Here is a 23644-nt window from a genome sequence, read left to right on the forward strand (position 1 = left end):
CAAATTTGCCTCTCCTAGTCATCTATCAAGTACAGGAAGAAAGAATTCTGTAGTGAGGCTTCCACCCATTTTTGGATGGTGGACAAAGATACTGTTGCAAGTGTTTGTTTTTCACAATTTATCATCTCTTCTGGTGGCCTAGGATTTAATTTTCCCACTGTGTTAGTGCTCTGATAAATCCACTGCCCTAATCAACATCATTAGACAATTTGGAGAAATGGCCATTCTACTTTCTCCAGTTTGATATGTACAGTACAGTACATATGTACTGTACTTCATATATCAAACTATCAACAGACCTATGTGTTAAATGTCTTTGATTGCATAATATATGAATACCTGTGATGCCCAGATCTCAAAATGTGTAACAAAAATTCTGAAGACTGCAAGCAAGACTCTGTGAGACTTTAATATTTTTATCCCAATATATTATATAAAGCACTGGTTTATTACCTGGCATGCAGTCAGATCACAATTGTTATCATTGGCATATAGCTATGTCTCAGATAGGCATGTAAAATTCTGCAGTAATCAGATAAATCTATCTTGATGCAAACTGTTTTTTGTTAAAAAGAATAGTTTTATTTTTAGGAATTTACACAAAAACAATCTTGTATATTTGCTAATCCAAACAACTTAACACATTAATTAGTTCAGATTAACAAAAGTTCACTGATTCTATCAATTTTGTTAATTTTGAACAAATCATTGTTTTTGTGAAAAATTATTGAAGGGGAAAAATGATAAATTATTTCCAAGTATAGAGTTCACTGCAAAAGTAGACACGAGTCAGTCTAAATGAGAAGGGTCTATGTCAAATGAAAGTGCTGGAAGGAGATATGGGAGTTGATGTGGATCACAGTAATAAATTTTGTAAAAAAAGGAATAATAATAAAATTATTTATGATAGGTTTTTTACAATTTTATACTCTAACAGTAAGAGATCAGATCCATCTTCCAACTTCCACGCCTCCTGTTCATTTCATCTGACAGACCCAGATTGGACTAACTCATGTCTATTCTTTTTCTGCATGGACTATAGCAGGCATGGGCAAATGCGGCTCTTTTTGAGTTACATTCGGCTCTTGCTAAAAGTGCTATCCTTCCCAGCCTTACCATACCATCCGCCATGACAGTACAGAACTGCGGCTCCCATGCATTCTGCAAAACCTACATTTTGCCTCCCACTGAACTCTTGCTTGCCCACCTCTGGACTATAGTAAAAATAACTTTCCTCTAATGCTAAGTGTTATTAAAAGCATCAATACATTTAATCACTTTCTAATCATGAGGCTAAACAAATAGCAGAATACATGTAATTTGTATTTTTTAGTCACTAATATGATTAAGCAAAATGTGTGGTTTGTGTGTTGAATTTCTATCAAAACAATCCATTTTTTCCTCATTAAATTATTTGAATTAACAACCAACTCAATAATTATGAAACTCTTTATGCATTATAGATATTAATGAAATTATACTTTAAAAAAATAGTTTACATTGATAATAAAACATTAAATTTATAGGTGGTGGAGGAGGTGGTGGTGGATGGGCTGATGATTTTGGCTCTGGTTATGGAAATAGTTTTGGGGGTGGTCCCATGAGGGGAGGAAGTGGAAGTAGTTTTCATCAGCGTGGACAAGGCCCATATGGTGGTAAGTTAATTAATTTGTTTTATTTATTATTATTAACAACATAACTAAAATTTTGCTAGTTTAAAAAAAATTCTGTCTTGCATGCAGTTAAAATATTTCTTCACCTCTTAATTGCTTAGTTTACTAGTTCTGATATTTTTAAAAGTCACTTTCAAATTATTTTCTCTCACCAAAATAGAATAGAACATTTGCAATATGTCAATTTGTACTTATATATAATTTGTGTAATTTATTAATTAAATTTTTTTAGCATGAAATTTACTAAATGAAATTCTTGAAATTTATGTAGAAAGGAAAATGAACTTATCACTTAGCTAATGTATTTTTGACACAAAACAGTATGTGTGATGAATGTTGATGAGTTTTTTGATATTATGAGATTGTCTCATTATTTTACATATACTTTTATTTACTATAAATTTTTTTAACTTTTAATTAAGAGTTTGTTAACACCTACACTTGGCAAATACAGAATTATATTGATGCTAATCTATAAAAAAGGGATATTATTGTAATTTTGCAAAAATTTTATAAGTTAAACCAAATAATCATTGTAATTAATTGGGCTATTAATATGCTGTTATTAATAGTTAAAAATTAAGTTATTTGGTATTAGGTAGAGATTAGATACCATCTCTTATCTAAATTAATAATTATAGTAATTTAAAACAGTGTAAGAAAAGAACTGGCCTGGAATGAGAATGTTCTAAATTATTATAATTATTAATAATAGTGTATTAATAGCCAGATTATTTTCAGTGATCTTTTGGTTTAGTATCAATGCATCAAACTTTGGGATGTTTATTATATATATTTCATAAGTTATATGCAATTGTGTGTGCCAACCAGTTCTTTGTTAACTGAAATGATTTGTTATAACATTTGTATTGTTTTTCATCTTATAGACAGAAAATGACTGAGTTGTTTAGCATCTTAGAAACTAATAAGCTGTTAATAGTGCCATTTGCTAATTCTAATTTAACTAATGGATAAACTAAGCATTCTTTGGGAAACAATATACAGTAGAGCAGGGGTGGCCAACAAATCGATCGCCAAGCCAATTTTGGTCGATCGCTAGCGATGTCTTCGCTTAATGTATTATATTTGTAACCGAACGCAACTGTATGCATGCAGTTATGACTCGACTCATAAGCAGTGAGTGCACTTCGTACTGAAACAGTGTATAAATTTAGTATGTATTTCACACTTCCCCCTCCCCACAGGGCCGGTTCTAGGGTTTTGAGCGCCCCGGGCAAAACAAAATTTGGCGCCCTTTCATACAAGAATATACAAATTTACTGCAAATTTAAAAAAAGTAAAAAAAAGGCAAAAAATCAAAATTACACAATAAAGAACTGTATAAAAAATTTATTTATTTAAAGCACGGCAAGTGTTGTTAATGCAAAGTTTACAGAAAGACAAAGTTATTTAACCATTAAGGCGTATGACAGGCGCCAGTATCACTTTGACTATTCATAATTTTGTTGATATTTGTAATTTATAAATTTGATCTCGTCCATTTTTTTGAGTAGATTGTTGTGATACGTGATACTGATTACAAATTATCTTTTCAAAGTAAATAAAAATAAACTTTTTAGAGATTAAAAAGCATTTGTCTGCATCAATGTTGTGTAATAGAAGCCATAAAAATTCTTAGGTTTCATTATTTTAATTAATAAATTTTTGTTTTTGACTATTAATCCTTTTTTTTTTTTTTTTTTTTTTTTGAGTTATTATGAATTCTGGCTATACAAATAGTTTTCTTTGAATAATTTGAATATTATTTATATCTGTTGACAATAATAAAATAATTAGCTGTGTGACCTTTATTTGGTATTATTAAAGAAAAAACAATTTATTGCTTGCTAAAAAAATCGATGTCTCATGAAAAATGATCAATTTTAATTTATAAAATCTAAAAAAATAATGAATGTAAAAAAATATTTTATTTTTATATCGGCGCACCTCAAAATTTGGCGCCCCGGGCAGTCGCCCGGCTTGCCCGCCCCTTTATCCGGCGCTGCCTCCCCACTTAGATTATGCCTATGACAACTAGTCGATTGTGACACATTTTTACGATAAAAAGTAGATCTTATGTGCACAAAAGTTGGCCACCCCTGCAGTAGAGCGTCATTTATCCGGAAGCTGATCAACCGAAACGTTGGTTAACTGAAAGCATTCCAGTCGAACTGTGTGGTGCTGAATCGAACGTTTTTGATACTAGATTAACTTCCAAAATATAATTTTTTTGTTTTTATATTTTTTAATATATTTTGTTTGTACAAAATAAAAAATAATTTTTAATGATACAATAGCCATGATTATTATTTTAAAAAATTTACGTTAGTCTTAAAATCGACGAAAATTCAACGCGTAGCAACACGCAATAGAGAAAAATTTCAACATGTGATAGGTTAATATATTTTTTCGCACATAATCGATTATCCAAAAAATAAGTTATCCGAACAACGCCAGTCCCCAATTGATTCGGATAAACGACTCTCTACTGTACTTAAACTAACCGTGATAGCATTCAATTACTATTTGGTTAGCTGCAAGAAGCTCATCTTATATTTTAGGATTGATTAAAACCCTACAAAAACAATGTAACATTATTAGACAAAATCAACATTCATTCATGTGCATATAATCTATTTACAAAATTTTTCCATCCATCCATATCCATATACTAGTAATTAGTAGTGGTAAGGAAAGTGAAGATAAGACAAATTATGCAACATACTTTAAAGCATAATTGGTGCATATTTTTTTAAATGTCATATATTAAGTGGCGTCTTATGAAAATTTTAGGTAAGAGACATTAAAGAAGAAAATGTGGATTTCTGGGTGTATGTGTGTGTTTCTGCTCTTTATCCAGTTGAAAAAGATGTGCTTGACAAAGAGGAAACCTGCAATATAATGAATATTTGTTTGATGATAGACATGTTTATTATGTCTAATATATAATGAATGTGATTTGACCAAATGAAAATTCAGTATTTATGAATGTCATGTTACAAAAATAAAATTGTTTTTATTAAATACATACTTTTAAAAATGTTTGATTGTAAATTTTTTTCCTGCTTCTTTGATTTGTGTCAATGTTTAATTTAAATTTACTATTTTTTTCAAAAATTTAAATTTGTTTACTTTTTAACAGAACGTTTGGTTGCATTTGCTCATTCTGTCTTCAAATGCATCAAGAATAGAGAATTTATATAAATATATTTATGGCGATCTCTTCCTCCTATAAAGAATTTAGTATATTTAGGCAAATTGTGTTATCTGAAATTTTTTCCAATAATACTAACATAAACAGTATGCAGACAATTGGTCTTCATTTTCAGGATTATTGTTTGAAAAATGGGAGACAAATGAAAATTATGCATTCTTTTAACAGAGTAATGAATGATTCTGTTCACAACTATTCATATCATCAAGAAATGTAATTGAGTTTTAAAATAAAATAGAAATGAATGAAATAGTAAATGCTATGGATCAAAACAGCTTTTGTTGCTGAGGAAATTGATTAAATGGTATGAAAAACTTCTTAAAATATATATATATATATAATCAATATTACAATGAGAGATGCATATAACATTCACAAGTTTCTTTTTATAAAATAAATTAATAACAGTTTGTCTGAAATTTGTTCAACTAAATGACAGAATTTTAGCTTCTAAAAGTAGCCATTCATCACATTGATCTCTTTCATCTTACACAACTGCGTTATCTGTTTCAGATACCACCTGCTGCTAAAAATCAAAAACTCTGTATGTTCTGTGTCCACATCAAAAATCAATAGTAGTCTTAAAGAAGAAAGAAAATTTGAGATGCCTATCAAAGCTCTCTGCATATTTCTACATTAAGAGGCTTGCCACACACTGAAAAAAATTTTTGACTGTTTAACTTGGTTTTCTATATTTATTTAAAAATATTGTTCATTAAAGTTGCTTCTACCATTATTTCTATATTTCTTTATACATTATATTTTATGTTCTACAAATTTTATACTTTTACTTACAACTTGCAATTGTTTTCAAATTTTTTACTTTGTCGCTGTTAAATACATTCCAGGTGTAACTATACCTACTAGTTTTTTTGTTTTTTGGAAATGAAACTGAGCTCTGCAGCATAGAAAACAAAAACTATCCAAAAAGAAGTAGGGTTTAAAAACTGATATAAATCTAAAATAAAAACACTTATAGATCAATGTTAAATTGAAAGCAATTGGCATATAGACTTTGTGTGCAAACTCTGAACTCCTATCTCAACCCTCCTATCTCAGATCATAGTTCAAAATTCTGATTTTGTTATATCAGCCTTGCTAATTAATATGTACAGTGCAATTTGCAAAAAATCATGTTCAATGGTCATGTGGTTTTAAACTTCTAAGAGCTTCACTCACTAATTGAGTCAGTCCGTGACATTAACATTTTTCCTTCTTACTCAGATGTTATTTTCTTGAAATTGTTTTTCTTTTTCTGTATAGCTAGTGAGAGAGAGAACTTACCTCCAAATAGCATTATTAAAAGAATTAATGGAGCAAATTTTTTACAAGGTTTAACTTAAATTGTTTTAAAACTCACCATAAAATATTTGTTTCATTTTATAATTAAATAAAATCAAGTTAATTTCAAATAATCAATTTTGAGATTTCTAAAATTTTTATAATAGTTCTAGTAGTTGTTGTTATAAATAATACAAAATTATTTTATTAAATATTTTAAATAAAAAATGAACTTTAGTACAGTAGCAGAAAATGAGGTCTAACATGTATTTAGATAGTATGGAAGAAATACATCTTCGTTGTTACCTGATACATGAATATGTTGTAAGATACAAAACAGTATATCTGTAATATCGTAAAGTTGACAGAAACTTGTGTTTGTAAATATAAAATATAACATTTATGATAAAACAGCAGAAATTGGCAATGAGGGTACATCTTATGTCACCACCATGTTTACTTCAGAGTTAATATAACCATTTGTAAAATATTTATTAGTGATGCATTTTAGAATTTTCTGCTTTTTGTGTTTGCAATGTCTGGAAAAAGATGATAAAAGTTATTTTTTTAGAATTAATACTATGTGAATGGCATAGGATTAAGGCAATTAGAAAGTGAACTACGGTGGAACCTCGGTATACGACCTTAATTCGTTCCTGATGTTTGGACTTATACCGAATAGGACGTATACCAAACCCATCTTTCCCATTAGAAGTAATGTGAAAATAATTAATCCGTTCTCGTGTAAAAAAAAACCCTCTTGATATGATACATTAATGGGGTTGTAAAATAATTTAAACACTGTTTGAGCACATTAATAAAAAAAAAATTATTTTAGATTTTTAAAGTTATTACAGTATATTGTATTATATTATTTAAATCATTAAATCAAATCAAATCAGACTTTCCTTAATACTAATAAAATGTTTAGAAATTGATTAAACCCCTTTTGCAACATTAGCAGATTTAATAATGTCTTTATTTTTCACGATTGTTGATATCGTCATTCTCGGTATACAACAGTTAAATCTCGAACACCCATGCCATCTTCGTATTTCTGAACAACCTTTTTTCAGTTTCATTGTGATTCTAGACATTTTCTTAGTTTGCTGTTGCTTTTCATTTGCCTTTTTGCAATTCATGATTAATAAAAATAATAAAGTTTTACTTACAAATTAAAATCAGAAGAAATTTAACAAAGTTATAAACTGTGGGACTGTGAACGTCTAGTGTGGTCTAGTACACCGATAGTGCTACTTGTTCATAGATGGCGCTTATAAGTGAATTAAGTCGTATACCAAGCAAAATTTGTTTCATCCAAACAGGACATTTTCCAAATTGGACGTATTCTAAAGCAGACGTATACTGAGGTTACACTGTACTAATTAATATAAAACTGTAACCCACTTCAGCAAAAAACAAAACTGTCCCTAATTGATTAATATTAACAGCCATATTAATAAAACTATTGAAGTTGAAAGAAATGAACAGACTGTAATTGTTTCTTTTAAAAATAGACTTTAATCAATTAGTTCATTTTAATGACATTTTATAAATTTATAACATGTGCCTTGTCCATTGTGAGAAATTTATCGTACTATCTGTTAAATGTGTTTTTAGCAGGAAAATTTAGTTTCATTTCAGAATCTGACTGTGTCTATGTAAATTCTTTTTATAGTTTTTTTTTCAAACAAATAATCAAATCAATATTATTTTATTTTTAGCAAAAAAATGTGTGGATGCTAATTTTTGCATATTTTTAAAAAAAATAATTATATAACAAATACCAATGATAAAAAAAATTGACACTGGTTGTCAGCCAAAATAAATTGGACTGAGAAGAGGTCTGGGGAATATGGTCAAGGACTGAATGGCTACATAGCTTTAATCGCCACAATTTAGAGATGACAAAGGTTTTAATTGCCACAACAATAATTGAGTTATACATAGGATGCCACATACTATTAAATGATTAGTAATAATGATAGTAAATTTTCAACAAACCTAATCTATTATTATTATTGATATGCTTTATTTTTTTACCTATAGAATAATATACTTGGTAAATTAACATTTGTAAGATGATGATTGTGTTTGCATTTATAAAAATTGTAGATATTTGTCCATTGTAATCCATCTTTGAAATATATCAAAAACATTTCATGCATAGTGCAAGTTTATCGATGCCAATTTCTGACCAATATAACTCAATTTTTCTGTCATGTTTGATAAATTTATACTCTTCAGTTAATTATATTGTACTCAGAGCCGGATTCAATAGGTGCGAGGCCAGATTGAATTTTTTTTTTGCGGGGCCCCAGTGGCGTCTTTAGAACGTAAGTGGCCCTGGGCCAGGACCAAGATGGGGCCCCCTTAAGGAAACAGAAAGAATAGTATATTACATACCTAGGGCGTTGGCGTAGCCAGGATTCTGTTATGGGGGGCTTAGTAGAGGCCAACCTGACACGAAATTGAATTATTTCAAATTATTGGTCATTGAAATGAAATTTACATTGGAATCTACAATAACTGAACACACATATAATATGAAACTTTTTTTAACCATATGTTCTCGTAATTCCGTAAAGAACACCCAGTACGTAGTGTTTTCGGATACATTTTTCACCTTGTACATTTTTCACAATTAGCCGTTGTTGTTCTTTTTTTTTAGTCAAGAGTTTTTTAACTTTGTCGAATCCCTTCAGCCATCTATTAGTACTCAAGTAACTGATATTCAGAAGTTAGTCGCGGACTGGGGACCCTGGGCCAGAGCCCAGTACGCCCTGCTATAAAGACGACACTGAGGGGCCCCTCAAACTTTACATAACAAAATTAATTAACAGTTCATTTACATATTCAAATATGTTGTTTTATATTTTATAATAATATACCTAGATATTTATTTTTGTAAAATGTACTATTTTTAAATATATAAATTTTGATGTGATGCGGGGCTCCTTCACAGCGCGGGGCCCGATTGACTCCAATCGCCTCTCAAATCTGGCCCTGATTGTATTTCTATGGCAAGTGTTAAATTTATTTTGTCATACATGCATGCATATACACAAACTATTTACAAAGAGTACTTATGCCAAATTTTATATTTCCTATGGGACAGCGAAAAAATTAAATAACTAATAATTGTCATGTTTGCATATTTTGTGCAATCCTTACTGTGTAAAAGCATGGAAACAGAATGAAGAAAAAAATAACAAAGTAATATAAAAGCTGATATTAGTACTTTAACAATGATGAAACTGTTAATTGAAACAAATGCTAGACCCGTTGGTGCTTTCTGAATGATGATGAGTGTGTTGACATATTAAACTTCATTACATATTTAACATATTACATTAAAGCAAAAGAACATTATTTACATTATAATTAAATATGAGCTTATTTAATGTAATCAGTTTGTTATACAGTAGAATCTTGTTTTAATGGATTGCTTGGGCAGCCAAAAATCATCCATTGTTCCAAGAATCCATTATATCATGAACAACAGATTTCCCTCATACCTAGGAAAATATCAGTTATTCAAAAAAAAAAAATTTGTGTTTTAATCCCCTACATATAAGAAATGTGAGTACTTAATTAAAATTATTAAATCTTTCTAGATCTCTGTTCTTTAATCTGTAGAACAGGATTGTTAAAAAATTCATCTATCTTTGTTTGTTTTGATGCTGCTTTTTTGCATATTAAATACAACAAACAATTGCTTGATATTAATGTCATGTACAGTCTATTCATTTATGCTTGAAACTCCTAAGGTTCTTCGCAACTTGGAGACTTTGATGTCCTTGGTAAATTGTATTCACTACATTTGGATCAGCATCAGAATGTTCACTAGGTGGCTCTTCGTCAATTGTATTAGCCTACTGGCTCTTTATACAATTCTTCAATTGTACTGTATATATCCTAGATGTAACAAGTGCATCATTGAATTCTACAAATTCTCAGAAACACCCAAATATTATACTAACATAGAAAAAATGAAGTTTACAACAAATGGGGATAGAGAAATCTGTTATTCAGAGTTACAGATTCTCTAAAAGGAGGTATAATTACATGATTTTGCAGGACCTAGAAAAAAATCTGTTGTTCCATGATCCATTAAAACAAGATTCTACTGTATATATAATGAATATTAAATAATTAGTTAGAAAAAATATATTTTAGTAAAATAATGAGTCCAACTCCCTATACTTCCTATGTTAATGAAAGTCAATCCCTGATCAATTGACAACAGGACTAACTATTCAGAAGTTAGTGGTACCAAGATCACTCCATGCCATTAGATGTCATGACACAAATCATTGATGGTAATGCTATTTAAATTAGATTTCACTGCCCATGTGGGAAAAATACTATTTCTGTTTTTCAGTATATGCTGCAGTTGAATCTAAATCACATCAATAAGAATTTCATTATTTGACATTCACATAAAATAAATAGCATTCAAGAATGTGTGTTTAACTAGCTTATGTTAAATTAAACAACAAAAATTTATTAATATAATATAATATAATATATATTAATACTAAGTAGCCAGTTAATTAAAACTCTGGCCAAATGCAACATAATATAGTCCATTTGCATTGTATTGGATTATTAATATGTTGCATTTTAGGCATGAAATATTTAAAGTTGTCTTCTGATCTGTTGTCAGAATCTGTCAATTTATAGACTTTGTTCATGGTTAAGATTTCTCTTGCAATATATAGGTGTAATCAGTTGTTATCATTTTGTTTGAGCTTAGTTTTGCCCTTCATTATGTAGTTGCAAATTCCATAGTTTTTAAAAAAAATCTATCCTGCACTTTTTTGAAATGATGTCACCATTTGTTTTTGTTATTCAACTGTAAAGTTGTTGCTTGGATGATTGGTCCAGTTAGCAGAATTCCTTAGATTCTTTGCTGAAAACAACTAAAATAATATAAGGTTACTTGATTGTTATTGGAGAGTTCTCATCAAATGATTTTATCTTAGTCTTCAACTTTTCACTTTATAAGTCATTTATAGTGGTTCTCTCAGTTCCATAGTTTTTAACAAACCTGTTGCAGTATTACTATTTTTTTAGCTGTTGAATAATTTCACTTTTTGTACAGATGTTATATGATTTTGCTTTTGAAACATGTTAAAATATTTATGTAATAAACTTTTTAAAAATTGTTATTGCATAGAAAAATTGAAAACATCAAAATAAAGAAACAATGTGAAAAAATAATCAATGGCAGTTTTTAAAAAATGATGGTTAATTGGCAATTATGGATAGGAGGGTGAGGTTGCCATGACTGATGGGGTGACTATAAACATTAGAACCCATTAGTTCATCACAGATTAATAGGGTTCTATTATATATTAATTGTAAACATTATTATTATTATTTTTTGTCATGTTTTGGCTGATTCTGGTTCCAAGTGCTATGCTGGACTAAAGTCAAACCATAGTCACCCAAACAAGTATAACATTAAGCTGTGTTATTGGTATGTGTGTCAACATCTAGAAACTTCTCAATGGTGTGACATGTTCAATATTGCTGCTTTCTGTAGTGTCATGTATATATTTTTATTAAGGTTTAATGTTTGTAGACTTTTGTGTAATGTATGTGGTATAATACCAGTAGAAGAGAGTGCAACAGGTACAATAAATACCTTACCCATCCTCCACATCTGTCTTATTTCTTGTACGAGTGGAGTGTACTGTACTTGTTGATTTTTTTCAGTGTGAACAATTTTTGTTATAAAAGTTTGAAACTATATTTGTCATTAAGAGTGATGTCAGATCTATTGTGATGAATTGTTTTATCTATGATTATGGTTCTGTTGCAGTATATTTTGTATGTGCCATTTTCTAAAACTGCCTGTGGAGTATATTTGTAGTATGGTACATGGATGTTTAATAATCTGTTTGTGGTTAAGTTCTTGATGTATTACATTTGCTATTTGATTATGTCTATGTAAATAGTCTGTTTGTGCTAAGAGTTTGCAACCAGAAGTTATATTTGTGTATTCTGAAACCGTGTCTTGTTTTTATCTTCACGACTAGGTGCATAGATAGACAAGTTATATGTTGTATTGTTTCTGCAGAATGTGCATTTTCTGCATGAGTCATTTGTGAGTGATGCATGTTTTGGGATGTATTTTTTGAAATGCCTGACGTTGAATGACAACAATAAACTCCTCAGTCTCTCCAAACAGATAGTCCTTAGTCACCCAGTAGTCTGGTGTAGTTTTGTCAAAATAGTTCAGATAGGTCATAGGCATGACTTCTTAGTGGTGTCTGTTATTTATATTTATATCCAGGTGCTCAGAGTGTAAGTTTAAAGGTGTGTGGTTATTGTCTGCCAGAGTTATAGCTTTATTTAATCTTGGTGTTTCTTGTTTTTTGTGGAAAAATGCCCAGTGTCAGAATTTGTTTGTAGGTCAAGTTAACTATATTAGACCATGGCCACTTTTATGAGGAAGAATTAATCTTTGTGAATGATATTGTTTATGTTTAGTAAGTATTGTTGTTTTCCTTTGGAGTTTCTCGAAATCTGTGCATATCCAGTATATAACTTCAAAAGAATAAGTGAGTACAGGGGCAACATATGTATTAATTAATGATGCAACAAATATTTGGTTACTATTCAGTATTTGGCCAAATACCTAAAAACAGAAGTAAGAAATAACAAAAACACAGTAAATTAATCATTTTGGTATTTAGATTTAATGTTATCGGGTTAGTGTTGTTTGTCTTTATTTATTTATAACTTATAACCTGCATGAAACAAAAAATAAAATAATATTAGTCACATGTATCGCAATTTATAATTACAAAGATCAGTGCAATGTACACACCTATTCGTTTGAGAATCGTCGCACATCTGAGGGTCTGATCCTGCCTATTCTTCTTTTTAAGCACTCGTCTTTGCTCCTCACTTTCTCTTTCTTCTATTGCTCTAGTCCCGTATGCCTATGCATACATCATAATGTGCGTGCACGATACTTTCGATTCGTCACTTTTCCATCGTAAATTTCCAATTTTACAATTGCGTGACTCATAGCCTGGTGATAACGAAGAAAAGAGAAGATAGGACGTCAGTATAAGTCACAATTATGATTTTACATCGTCGAGACAGCTCGGTAGCCTGAATGGCCCCAAACTTTTGCCTGTGCATGCTAAGTGACTTTCATTACATGCATTTAGCTTTCCAAAGTCTAAGAACAATTATTTGGCATTAACGGCCGCAAATTTTGCGCCAATAAGCTGCCTCGACTTGTTCAATTATGTTATCAACTCAATTCCATATTTATTTTCACATTTTTACTTTGCAGTCCTTCTCTGTTCTTTTCCGTTATTTATACGTGTAGGTAATTTCATTGTTATCCACGTTTGATATTATCACTTTTCACATACTGCCATGACGCTCATGTCTGTCCGCTACAGCTGTCAAGAATTAACGCTATTGGCAAAGCGTAGTGACAGCAGGCCAATAGAGAGCAGGGTCCTTGCCATAATGCAGTTTGCATGCAAATTTTTGTACATGTGTTAATGAAGCCAAATAGTTTGGCCAGATATTCGGCTACACTCCTGGCCAAATATACTATTCGTTGCAACACTAGTATTAATAGCTTTAATAGTATGTTTTGCATTTAGGTGTGTTTTTAGTACTGCATGTAATTGTTCTGGTATTTGAGCATTAATCTTCATTTTATCTGTGTATGTTCTGTAAGTTTGGCCTTTTGGAATCCTAAATATTTGTAAAACTCGCTCGCCCTCTTCCGTGGATTCAATATCTCCACTTCCAAGTACAAAGTTTTCTTTTTTCAGAGCTCCTTTTTCAATGTGGAGTATTTTGCATTTGTTTAGGCCATTTGTATATCATTTGAGTATGTGTATGGAGTTTGTAAGACATGATGAAGCTGATTTTGTGTGGATGTGTAAAATTTGATATTGTCCATGTACTGTATGTGAGATGTGATAATGTGAACAGTGTAGTTTTGTTGTCTGATATTTTGTAGCCATATTGTGTTTTTGTTCAATGTGTTAAAGAGTTAAGTGAAGGCAGTACCAAAGAGGACTCAAGGAAACTCCTTGAAAAGTTCCTCGATGTATATTTGATTCATTTTTGTGTGTGTTATGAAGATTAAGAGGTAATGTTGTTCTCCAGTAAAGTATGATAAAACCAAGGAAACTAATGAGCTGAAGATGAATTTTGGCTACTGCACACACTTTGCATCTACAAGTGCATTGAATGTTTTTCTGTAATGTTTGCTATATGTATATTTCTGTGTTATCAACTTGCTGTAAGATAACAGAAGCAATGAATAATAGTAGTTTGCAACCTTTGTGATTTCTACGGAAGCCACTTTGTTGTTCTGTAAGAATGTTACGTTCATCAATATGATTGTATATTTTATTTGCAAGAAGTAAGAGTCTTGTAAAATGTTGGAAGACATGTAATTGGTCTTTACTGTACAGGATCTTTGGTGTGGTGTTTTTTGTAGGTGATGCCCTGCGTGAGAAAATTTAGCATGTGTTGTGGATTGTTGATGATATGAGTTAAATGTTTAGCTAGTTCCTGGTGCAGGGATGTGAATGTTGTCCAGTTGTGTGATTTTTGCATTGTGTATTTATTTCAACACAATGCATACTAGTGTGGCCTGCATGCTTTGATCTAGCCTGCATTAAAATTGTGCTTGACTGCAGTAGAACAAAGAGAAGACCAATAATTTGTGAGTTGTTCTTCAGTTGGCATGTTGTTATGTTGGGACTCAATAGTGGATTTTGTATTAATTTGCCTGTAGAAGAGTTTCTCATTGTTTGTGAATAATTTATTTTGTTGTTTTCTCACAGAGCCAATTTTGTAATATTTGAGTCGTTATGCTTTGGTTACAAGTTTTTGTTTGTGTGTCAATGTATTCTGTGATATGGCCAGTGTGTTGTTTGTACTTTGTATGTGTTTTAATTTTCTTGAAAATGTTTTTAGTTGTTTCATTAATTTGGGTGTTGTTTTGTTGCTAGTATATTGTGTCTGCCTAGCTGTTGTCTAATATTGTTTGTTTGTTTCTGTTTCTATTCTTTGCCAGGCAGACTTCTGAAGTGTTTTGATTTATGTGCTTCTGTCAGTTGTTGCAGTTTTAGTCCATGGTAGGTCACTACTGTGACTACACCTACATAAACTAGTGTGTGAATGTCTGAGAATGTAGAAATAGAAAGAGTGCAATCTGGTAATATGTAAGTGTTCACATAGTGCAGAATTTTCTGTACTAGTTTAGAAGTATTGGTTTTGGTAATGCATGGCTGTTGTGCAGGGTCAGTGTCTGTAAATTTAGTGAGTGCTTCCCAGAAAAGAAGAGAGAGAGAATTAAACCTGAATCTATTTCAGGCAGTGAAGAAGTGTTGATACGGTCAGGATCAATGAAAATAAGTGTGATAAGAAGAGTATTGTCTACGCATGTATCCTGATGTCCTGAAGGATTATGTGATCATTGATATAAATCTTCTTACTGGAAACCAATTAACCAGAGCAAAATTTCTAAAGTGCAAATGTTTTCGATGCCCCTCCTGGGCTTTTATTCAGGCATTCACTCAAAACCGTTGCAAGCTCTGGTTAATTGGTTTCCAGTAAGAAGATTTATATTTTGACCTGGTGTATTAAGAAGTTTAATAGTGACATTGATGTTGGAAGTGTTTATTGGTGTAATTGTTTTACAATTTGTTCTTTATGTTCTAGTGTTGTTTGTGGTATAAGGTTATTACATATTATTTTTGATCAACAACCCTTTGTACAGTGACTGTGAGATGAGATAATGTTGTGAAAACAAGTGATGTAACTGTTGTCTGTATGCTGTCATGTCTGTTAAGAGTTTTGTGATTGTGTAGCAAGTATGGATGATAAACTCATTCACATCTGATGTCCATTTCATCCGTTGCCATGGTTTACCTTCCTTAGTGGTCTGTGGCTGGATTGCCTCAAAAATACCAAATTAGTTGGTACAACCAACAACTGGTTTGGGCATTATAGTAGCCATTGGACCAGTGCTGCTTTCACCACTGGTGGTCAAGAAAGACTGGCATATTTTTCAAATGTGAGCCTCTGCCTAACTCAAGAGTGCAGACCTTGTTAACCTCCACATATGTAAGTTGAGTCATTCTTGGCTTTATTTCTCCCCACAGACCTCATTAGCATGGCTGACCCTACCAGGAGCAGATGCTCCAGATGGCATAGCTCTGTGGTTCATCAGAATTACTGAGCTCTCTCATCATAGTAATGTGGTGACTGGCAAGAGAATTATTATTACTATTATTATTATTCACATAGTCTTTTGAAATTATCCATAATAATGCCTTTGTTCTAATTTATATTATTGTAATATTGCAAGATATTTATTTATACTTATTAATAATTTCAGGTGGCTATGGAGGTGGTGGTGGTGGTGGTTATGGTGGTTTTCGAAGATAAGTGCCATAATTTGAAAGGGGAATGGGGTGAGTTTTATATAGTGTATTTTGAATATTCATAAATTACATGCAAAAAAAAGATGGGAGATTTATAAAAATGTAATAATAATAATTCCCATGGATATTGACACAATATACAAAGTTGCAGTTCTCTTCTGCATGAAAAATAAATTGGAACAATTTTAAATAATACAGGGTCTTTCTAATATTACTTATAGCAACATCTGTTACCTCGTCACCTTTAGATAGCAAATTAGATTACATTTTAATAGCTGTTTTTTACATTTGATCTAGGGATGTTTTAGACAACAGCCAGGAACTTATAGCCAGTCAAGCTAGAGAAAGGGTGTATAGTCCAATATGATAGATGTAGCTGTATCTGAAGGAAAGAACTGATTGAAGTGAAGTTGAAACAAGATTCAGCTAGGTCTTCTAAAACATCTGAGCAGGAGGTCCAGTGTTTAGACAACAGTTCATCAAAGGCACTTTATTAAATAATCTCGCATTCCCTATTGACTTGATATTTTAATTGGGTCTACTTCAGATCGCACATATTTCATTATCTGCAGTCATTGTTATTGTAATGCTATCATATCGTTGTCAGTCAATTTCATTGCTATCAGTTATTTTTATCTTCTATATAAATTTGGTGAATGTATGATTAGTAAGAGAAATAAATCATCATATTGGCTTTCACTAAACAATGGAGTTTTCAAATTATTTAGGATTAACTTTAGTCATGTTTAGGATATAGTATGAAAGCACTGGACCTTTAGAATAATAATAAAGAAATTTTTTAATTTTAATTTTATAACATTCTTTATGTTGGATTGGTTTTTAATTTTAGAATATTGACAGATTATAAGCAAAAAATTTATTGTAAAATAATTAGGGAGCTTTTTAAATTCTTGAAAAGAATTACATATATTATTTGCAGTTAAGAAATTTAAATAGTAAGTAAAAGTACATTTTTAAAGGTATGTAATTATAACATTTATGAGAGAGTTTAAATTACAACTTTAAAGTTTGAAAAGAACAATTAAAGTGAAGTGTTCAAATAATGAATGACTTTAAATTTATGAAATTTTAAAAAATTAATTGAATACTCTTCAGTGTTTATTAGAATTAATATTTAAAACATTACAAATATATATATTTATTGGGTAACTTTTTGAGTAAAGATTACTATCATTCTTATACTTTACTGGTATTACTGTAAAAAGGGTCTGAAATAAATAACTTAAAAAGAAAAAACAACAATTGACAACCAAACTTGCATGTGAGTTAACAACAAAAATTTAATAAATTTCCATAAAATTCAATCTTAAAAATAAAAACTGATCTTTTTTTCTTTCTGTTGTTCTTATTATATTATAAATATTGAGAATTGCATCTACAATATTTGAAGTGGATCACTTTCAGGAAAGTTATAATAGATACATTCATGGTGATATATGAAATCTAGTGATGAAGGAAATTACAACAAAATATTTTAGTTCTAGTGTGTAATGTTTTGTGTCATCATTTTATTTATAGACTTGAAACTAAATTTATAACACATATTTTAACACAAATTTGTAATTTCCTTTTAGGCAATGTATCTTAATAGCCACTATTATCTGTTTGCCATTCTGCTTAAATTTTTACTGGTCATTTAATATAAAATGTTCAAATAATAAAAGTTCAAATTGTAGGATTTAAATTATTTTGTGGAGAGTGCTTCTGTCCTACAAATAGTTACTAGCTACAGTAGGTCAGTTTTTAGCTGGAAACCATTACTATGCTATAACATTTGAGAAGATGTGAGATGAATTTTCAGCTTCTCATAAATATCAAAAAGAATACTTAAAGCAGAAATGCTTCCTCTTACTAGTTATAAGAATGTAAGTGATTTGAAACAATCTAAAATATAATTATTTCTTCATTCAAATAAAAATTGAAAATTACCTTTAAAATATTATACAATAAGAGAGTAGTTATCTTACATGAAATACATTTCATTTTACCAAAATTGCTTGTAATTATGAAGTTTATTATATATGATTGCAATTGGATAAGATAACTTTGTAAGAAAATAATAGTTTACTTCAAACAAATTAGGTTGAAATAATATTTGGTAATAAAAAAAAGAACAATTTTTACTGTTTAAAATAGGTTTTGCTGTGTAAAATTGTTTTAAATGCCATTTCAGAATTATTGTCATATTTATTACAGTTCTAAGTAAATTGCAAATTGTCTTTGTTCAGATAAAGATAATTATTTAAAACAAGAGTGAAAACAATATTTGATTTTAAAATGTGTTTGTATATACATGGGAGGGTCAAAAGTTTCTGGTAATAAATACAATGATGTCATTTTTCAATATAGTCCCCTTGTAGTTCAACACACTTATTACATCTTAGAAAAAGCATTTTAATACCTTTAAAAAAAAATAGTCTGCAAAATGCTCTTAAAACTTTTTCAAAGGTCTTTTTTGAGTTTTGGAAACAGACAGTAATCACTAGGAGTCATGTCTGGGCTGTAGAGTCGATGGTCAAACTCCTAAAACCCACACTCCTTCACAACAGCCATATGCAAGAGGTGAACATGATGGAAGTTGACTAAAATGAATGTTTCTAAGCAACTTATGCAAATTGATGGGGAAACTTTTATTAGTACATGATGGGGAAACTTTTATTAGTAGTGGGGAAACTTTTATTATTACAGGTTGTGCTCTCTGATACTGCCATTATTTTATTCCTATTGTGTCTAAAATACAGTTAGACCAGAAATTTCTGGACCCTATGTTGAGGCAGAGCATTTGCAAAGCTCTTCTATGAGGCTTACAGAATTGTGTTCATTATCAAAATCTGTCCAATCAATTTTGATTGAACTTTGCCATTTTTCATTGTGACAAGGAATGCAAAAATGAAATAGAAAATAAGAGTCTATCTTAATTTTCGAGATATAAGGTCATTTCACAGTTGCTAGCACATCTATGTGCTTCACTATAGAGTCAAGTTCGTTCTCAAAATTTAATGGGCTGATTTTGATAAAACTTTGCCATTTTTCATTAATTGCGATGAGGAATCCATAAATGTAATCAGTGTCTGTTTAAATGTAAAAAATAGGGATTGAGGGATTAAACTGACAATGTCCATGCTCTCTGGTGTGACTGAACATGCCTAATGGAATTTAGGCCTAGGTGTCAAAAATAAAAACTGCATTACGTCTGCCTAACAGAAAATAGGCACAAAAAATTAACAAAGCAATCAAAAGTTCTTGGATTGTCTCTTAATGTCAGCCAGTGCAAGGATAATGACTCCCATGGCCAGCAGATATAAGGATTGCCTCTTTTGTGGTGACAAATGAAAAGTTTACCTATGTGCATCCATCAGTTACAAGGATTACCTCTTCTGTGCCTAACAAGTGCAGGGATTATTTCTTTTTTCCAGCTCTGTCTCAGTTCTATTGTGATACAACAAAGTTGTGCAATATATATATTATTTTGTAAATAATGGAAATACAAAAATTTTATAAAGTTAAAAGAATTACAGAAATTTAGCTTGTAGTGTTTTTTCTCCTTTCTTACATTATGATTATTATTTTCTACTTTTAAACATTATGGAAAAGCTTTTGGATTTTTTTCTCCTGATTTACTTATCAAGTTCTTATTATTTTACCTTCTGAATTTTTTTTCATCTTGTAATACTTTAAAAGTTAATGTCTGACCACTTTAAAATATTATAGCATCTTTTCTTTTTCTCTCTCTATTGGTTCGTGTTTTATTAATTTATTAAGGCCAAATATGTTTAGTTGGTTTTATAACTGCAAAAAAAATGCTTGTGATAGATAAATGTTTGTTGTATTCAAATATGTTTGAAACTTAGTTAGTTATATATGCATTTAAGAACTGAGAAAATGAATGCAGCGATGTAGATTAAATCACAAGACAGACTGACTTCCCTTCTCAGCATACAATAGGAATGTCACTTAAGTGTCAGAGGCCACAGAGAGTATGGATGATGTCATCCCAACCCAGTAAAGTAAAATGACAATTATATGTACAATTTCAACTGCAGTAGAACAAATGTCAGTGTTTTCTGTGGGTGGTTTGTTATCTTGTACTAGGGGTTGGCAAACTTTTTTAGGAAAGGGCCATATTGTAAAAAAAAATCAGGTTCGGCAGGTCAGGTTGCAAACTCTAATAGGTTTTTACTCATAAAGTAAAACCAAAAATATTTTTATTATGAAGTGGTATTTTTACATAATATTTATACACATTATTACTGATACTTAAAAAAACAAATAAAAATGTTTTTAATGAAATTATAGAATGGTGAAAGTTTGTACTAATGTGAAGAATGAAATTGTTTCTTCTGAGACAATATTTCATCATACTGGACTTTCAAGTTAGTAATTCCTATCATTCTCGTGGACCAGATTGAAGACAGATGGTGGGCCATAGTTTGCCAACCCCTGTCTTAGACCAAAAATTTTAACACAACAAACTGAATGTAGCATGTTATAGTTATTAAATAACAAATATAAGATGAAATTAATTTCTTATGCATTGGTAATGTTAGTGGATTTGTAACCACTGCTATTTAACAGTTAATATTTTAAAATTTTATTTTTTGATAATCATCAGACTAAATAAATGAGCAGTTCTTTCACTTTAGCTACAGTTTTGAAATGACTAGTACATTAAATGAAATCAAACTACTAAGGGAATTTCACAAAAAAGTGGTATAACCTGTGAAATGAAAAAAAAACTGATAGTCATTTTTATCAAATAAATTTTTCAAAATGTGTTTTTTTTTTTTAATCCAGATGTTTATTCAAACCCTGTTGTTTACCTTCCAAATTTGCTTGATTTAGAAATTAAATTATTTTCACTTTTATATAAATTCTGGAATTTTAATGTCACTTGAATATCCACTATTAAAAATAAAAATAACAATTAATAAATATTCAGATTCAAGACTGTCACCTGTATAATCAAATATTTTCTAAAAAATTTACAAAATCATTTGATAACTTTCCAAAACTGTTATATATTAATTTAAACGTGTACAAGACACCTATACCAGAATACATCAAATTACTCCTTTTTACTAATGTTCTCATCTGTATATAACAGATATCTGTTCTGTTCTGCATTATATGTGCAAGATGTCTTGTTATATACCAGGGGTGGCCAGACTTTTTAGAACTTGAGTCATATATTGAAAACAGAATTCGTTGAAGAGCTGCATATACATATATACATATTTTTCCACAGCTAAAGACAAATTTGGTCAGTTTTTATATAGTAAAATAAACAGTACTAATACAATTTTGAAAAAATCACATTTATTAATTAACTTGCATGAAAATTAAAAAAATCACATTGATACATAAAGGTTTAAAAGATTGCACCACTATTAAAAATAACAATAATAAATTGACTGACTAACGCAAAAAAAAAAAAAAAAATACAAAACAAAATCATTTAATATTTAGTCTTTACTAGTTGAAGGATGAATTTGTAAATTGGAAACTGAGTTTGGATAATTTGGTGTGTAATTTGTAACGGCACTTCTGAGCAATTCATTTAAATGGGAATTGGTAAGCTGCGAACGAAATTTCAATTTAATAAATTTCATATTAGAATATAAAGATTCAACTTCATACATTGACCCAAATAATGATAACAGTCGACATGCTGCATTTTTTAAATGACCATAATTATAATTATTTTTTCTATTAATGTTTTTATGTATTATGTTATTTAATAAATATTACATTTATTTTTTTAATAAATAATGTATATCACTACCATATTTTGACTTTTTTATTTCAAACAATATATTATTTATTTTATATTATCCAGGAATCATACATAAAAAATAATAAAAGCAAAATTTAAAAAAATAAAAACAAATTTGGTATAAATTTTAAGTATCTTGCAGTGAGCCACAAGTATACTAGAAAAGAGCCACAGTTTGGCCACCGTGGTTATATACACACGTGAAAACATTAGTAAAAATAACGTTAGAAATTAGTAATTTGAGGTATGCTGGTGAACATGTTGTACATGTTTAAAATCATTTGAGTTAAAACCATCAAAAAAAAAGTGATCACTTATTAAATATGTCCGCTGACTTTTAAATTATCAAAATTTTCTGGAATATTTTTATTCTTAGAGATGATGGATACTAAGATTCTGAAAAAGCCGTTGCTTTTGCTTAACAGTGAATTTTATTACAGAATTTTTAAAAATTGCATTCTTAATTCTAAAATCATCAATCTCTATTTTTCTAAATGATTTTAAAGTAGATTGTATTTTTAGGATTTATTAACCCTAATGTTTCTTTACATATTAACAAAGCATTAATTCAGTTTCTTATGAAATTTACTAAGTTTTCAGCATTAAAATATATATAATGTAAAAGGTTGAATTGGAATGAGTAGAAAATACAAGACAGAAGTTTGAAATAAGCTAAATATCCATAATAGTCAGAAATGATTAAAAGTTATTTCATAACTACATCTGTTAAATTAAGAAAACTTCTTTAAGTAAATCATATTTTTAATAAATTGTGTATAAAGTTAAACTTTTTTAAATTTATCAGGGAGTAATAAATAAATGGACTTACGGTAGAACACACTTTATTTAATATTAAATAAAACTATTAGACCAATGGTTCCCAACCTATCACTACAATGGACTCCTTTTATTTAAATGAATAGATTTCAGGCTTCTGAAAGACTGTCTACTACCATACTGTGATCTACTTAACAAGCCAATTTTATTAACAAATTTGTTTTTTCATTTGACAAAGGAAACTGAAAAAAGATGTAATTGATTATGCAATTAAATGAAAATATTTTATAAAATTACTTGTTTAATGAAATGGTTGATGCTTATTTGTTCATAGTGTTTTTAATTTTAGGTTCAGTGGCAGACAGTTTTAAGTGTAGATCAGGTTCCACATTCATTTTGTTTGTTTTGATTTTATATAAAACAACTGGGAGAAAGCCTGCTCACATAAATATGTATTGAG

At 29.9% G+C, this 23644-nt stretch overlaps 1 protein-coding gene across 5 annotated transcripts in view; it reads left to right on the forward strand.

Annotated features, from left to right (window-relative positions):
• Hrb87F (Heterogeneous nuclear ribonucleoprotein at 87F) overlaps positions 1–23644 on the forward strand; it is a 78213-nt gene that overhangs the window by 37537 nt on the left and 17032 nt on the right. For 2 of the 5 annotated variants that reach the window (XM_067275323.1, XM_067275345.1), the window contains 3 exons: positions 1527–1655; positions 16568–16643; positions 16911–17320. In XM_067275323.1, the coding sequence (XP_067131424.1) occupies positions 1527–1655; positions 16568–16617 (179 nt within the window). In that variant the 3' untranslated portion in view covers positions 16618–16643; positions 16911–17320. Of the gene's footprint in view, positions 1–1526; positions 1656–4466; positions 4716–16567; positions 16644–16910; positions 17321–23644 lie in introns of those variants that run through there. The other 3 variants (XR_010881381.1, XR_010881380.1, XM_067275336.1) reach the window with 2 other exon arrangements.

Source organism: Centruroides vittatus, unplaced genomic scaffold (assembly GCF_030686945.1).
Source record: "Centruroides vittatus isolate TY-2023 unplaced genomic scaffold, ASM3068694v2 contig_1154, whole genome shotgun sequence".
NCBI classification, from domain to species: domain Eukaryota; kingdom Metazoa; phylum Arthropoda; class Arachnida; order Scorpiones; family Buthidae; genus Centruroides; species Centruroides vittatus.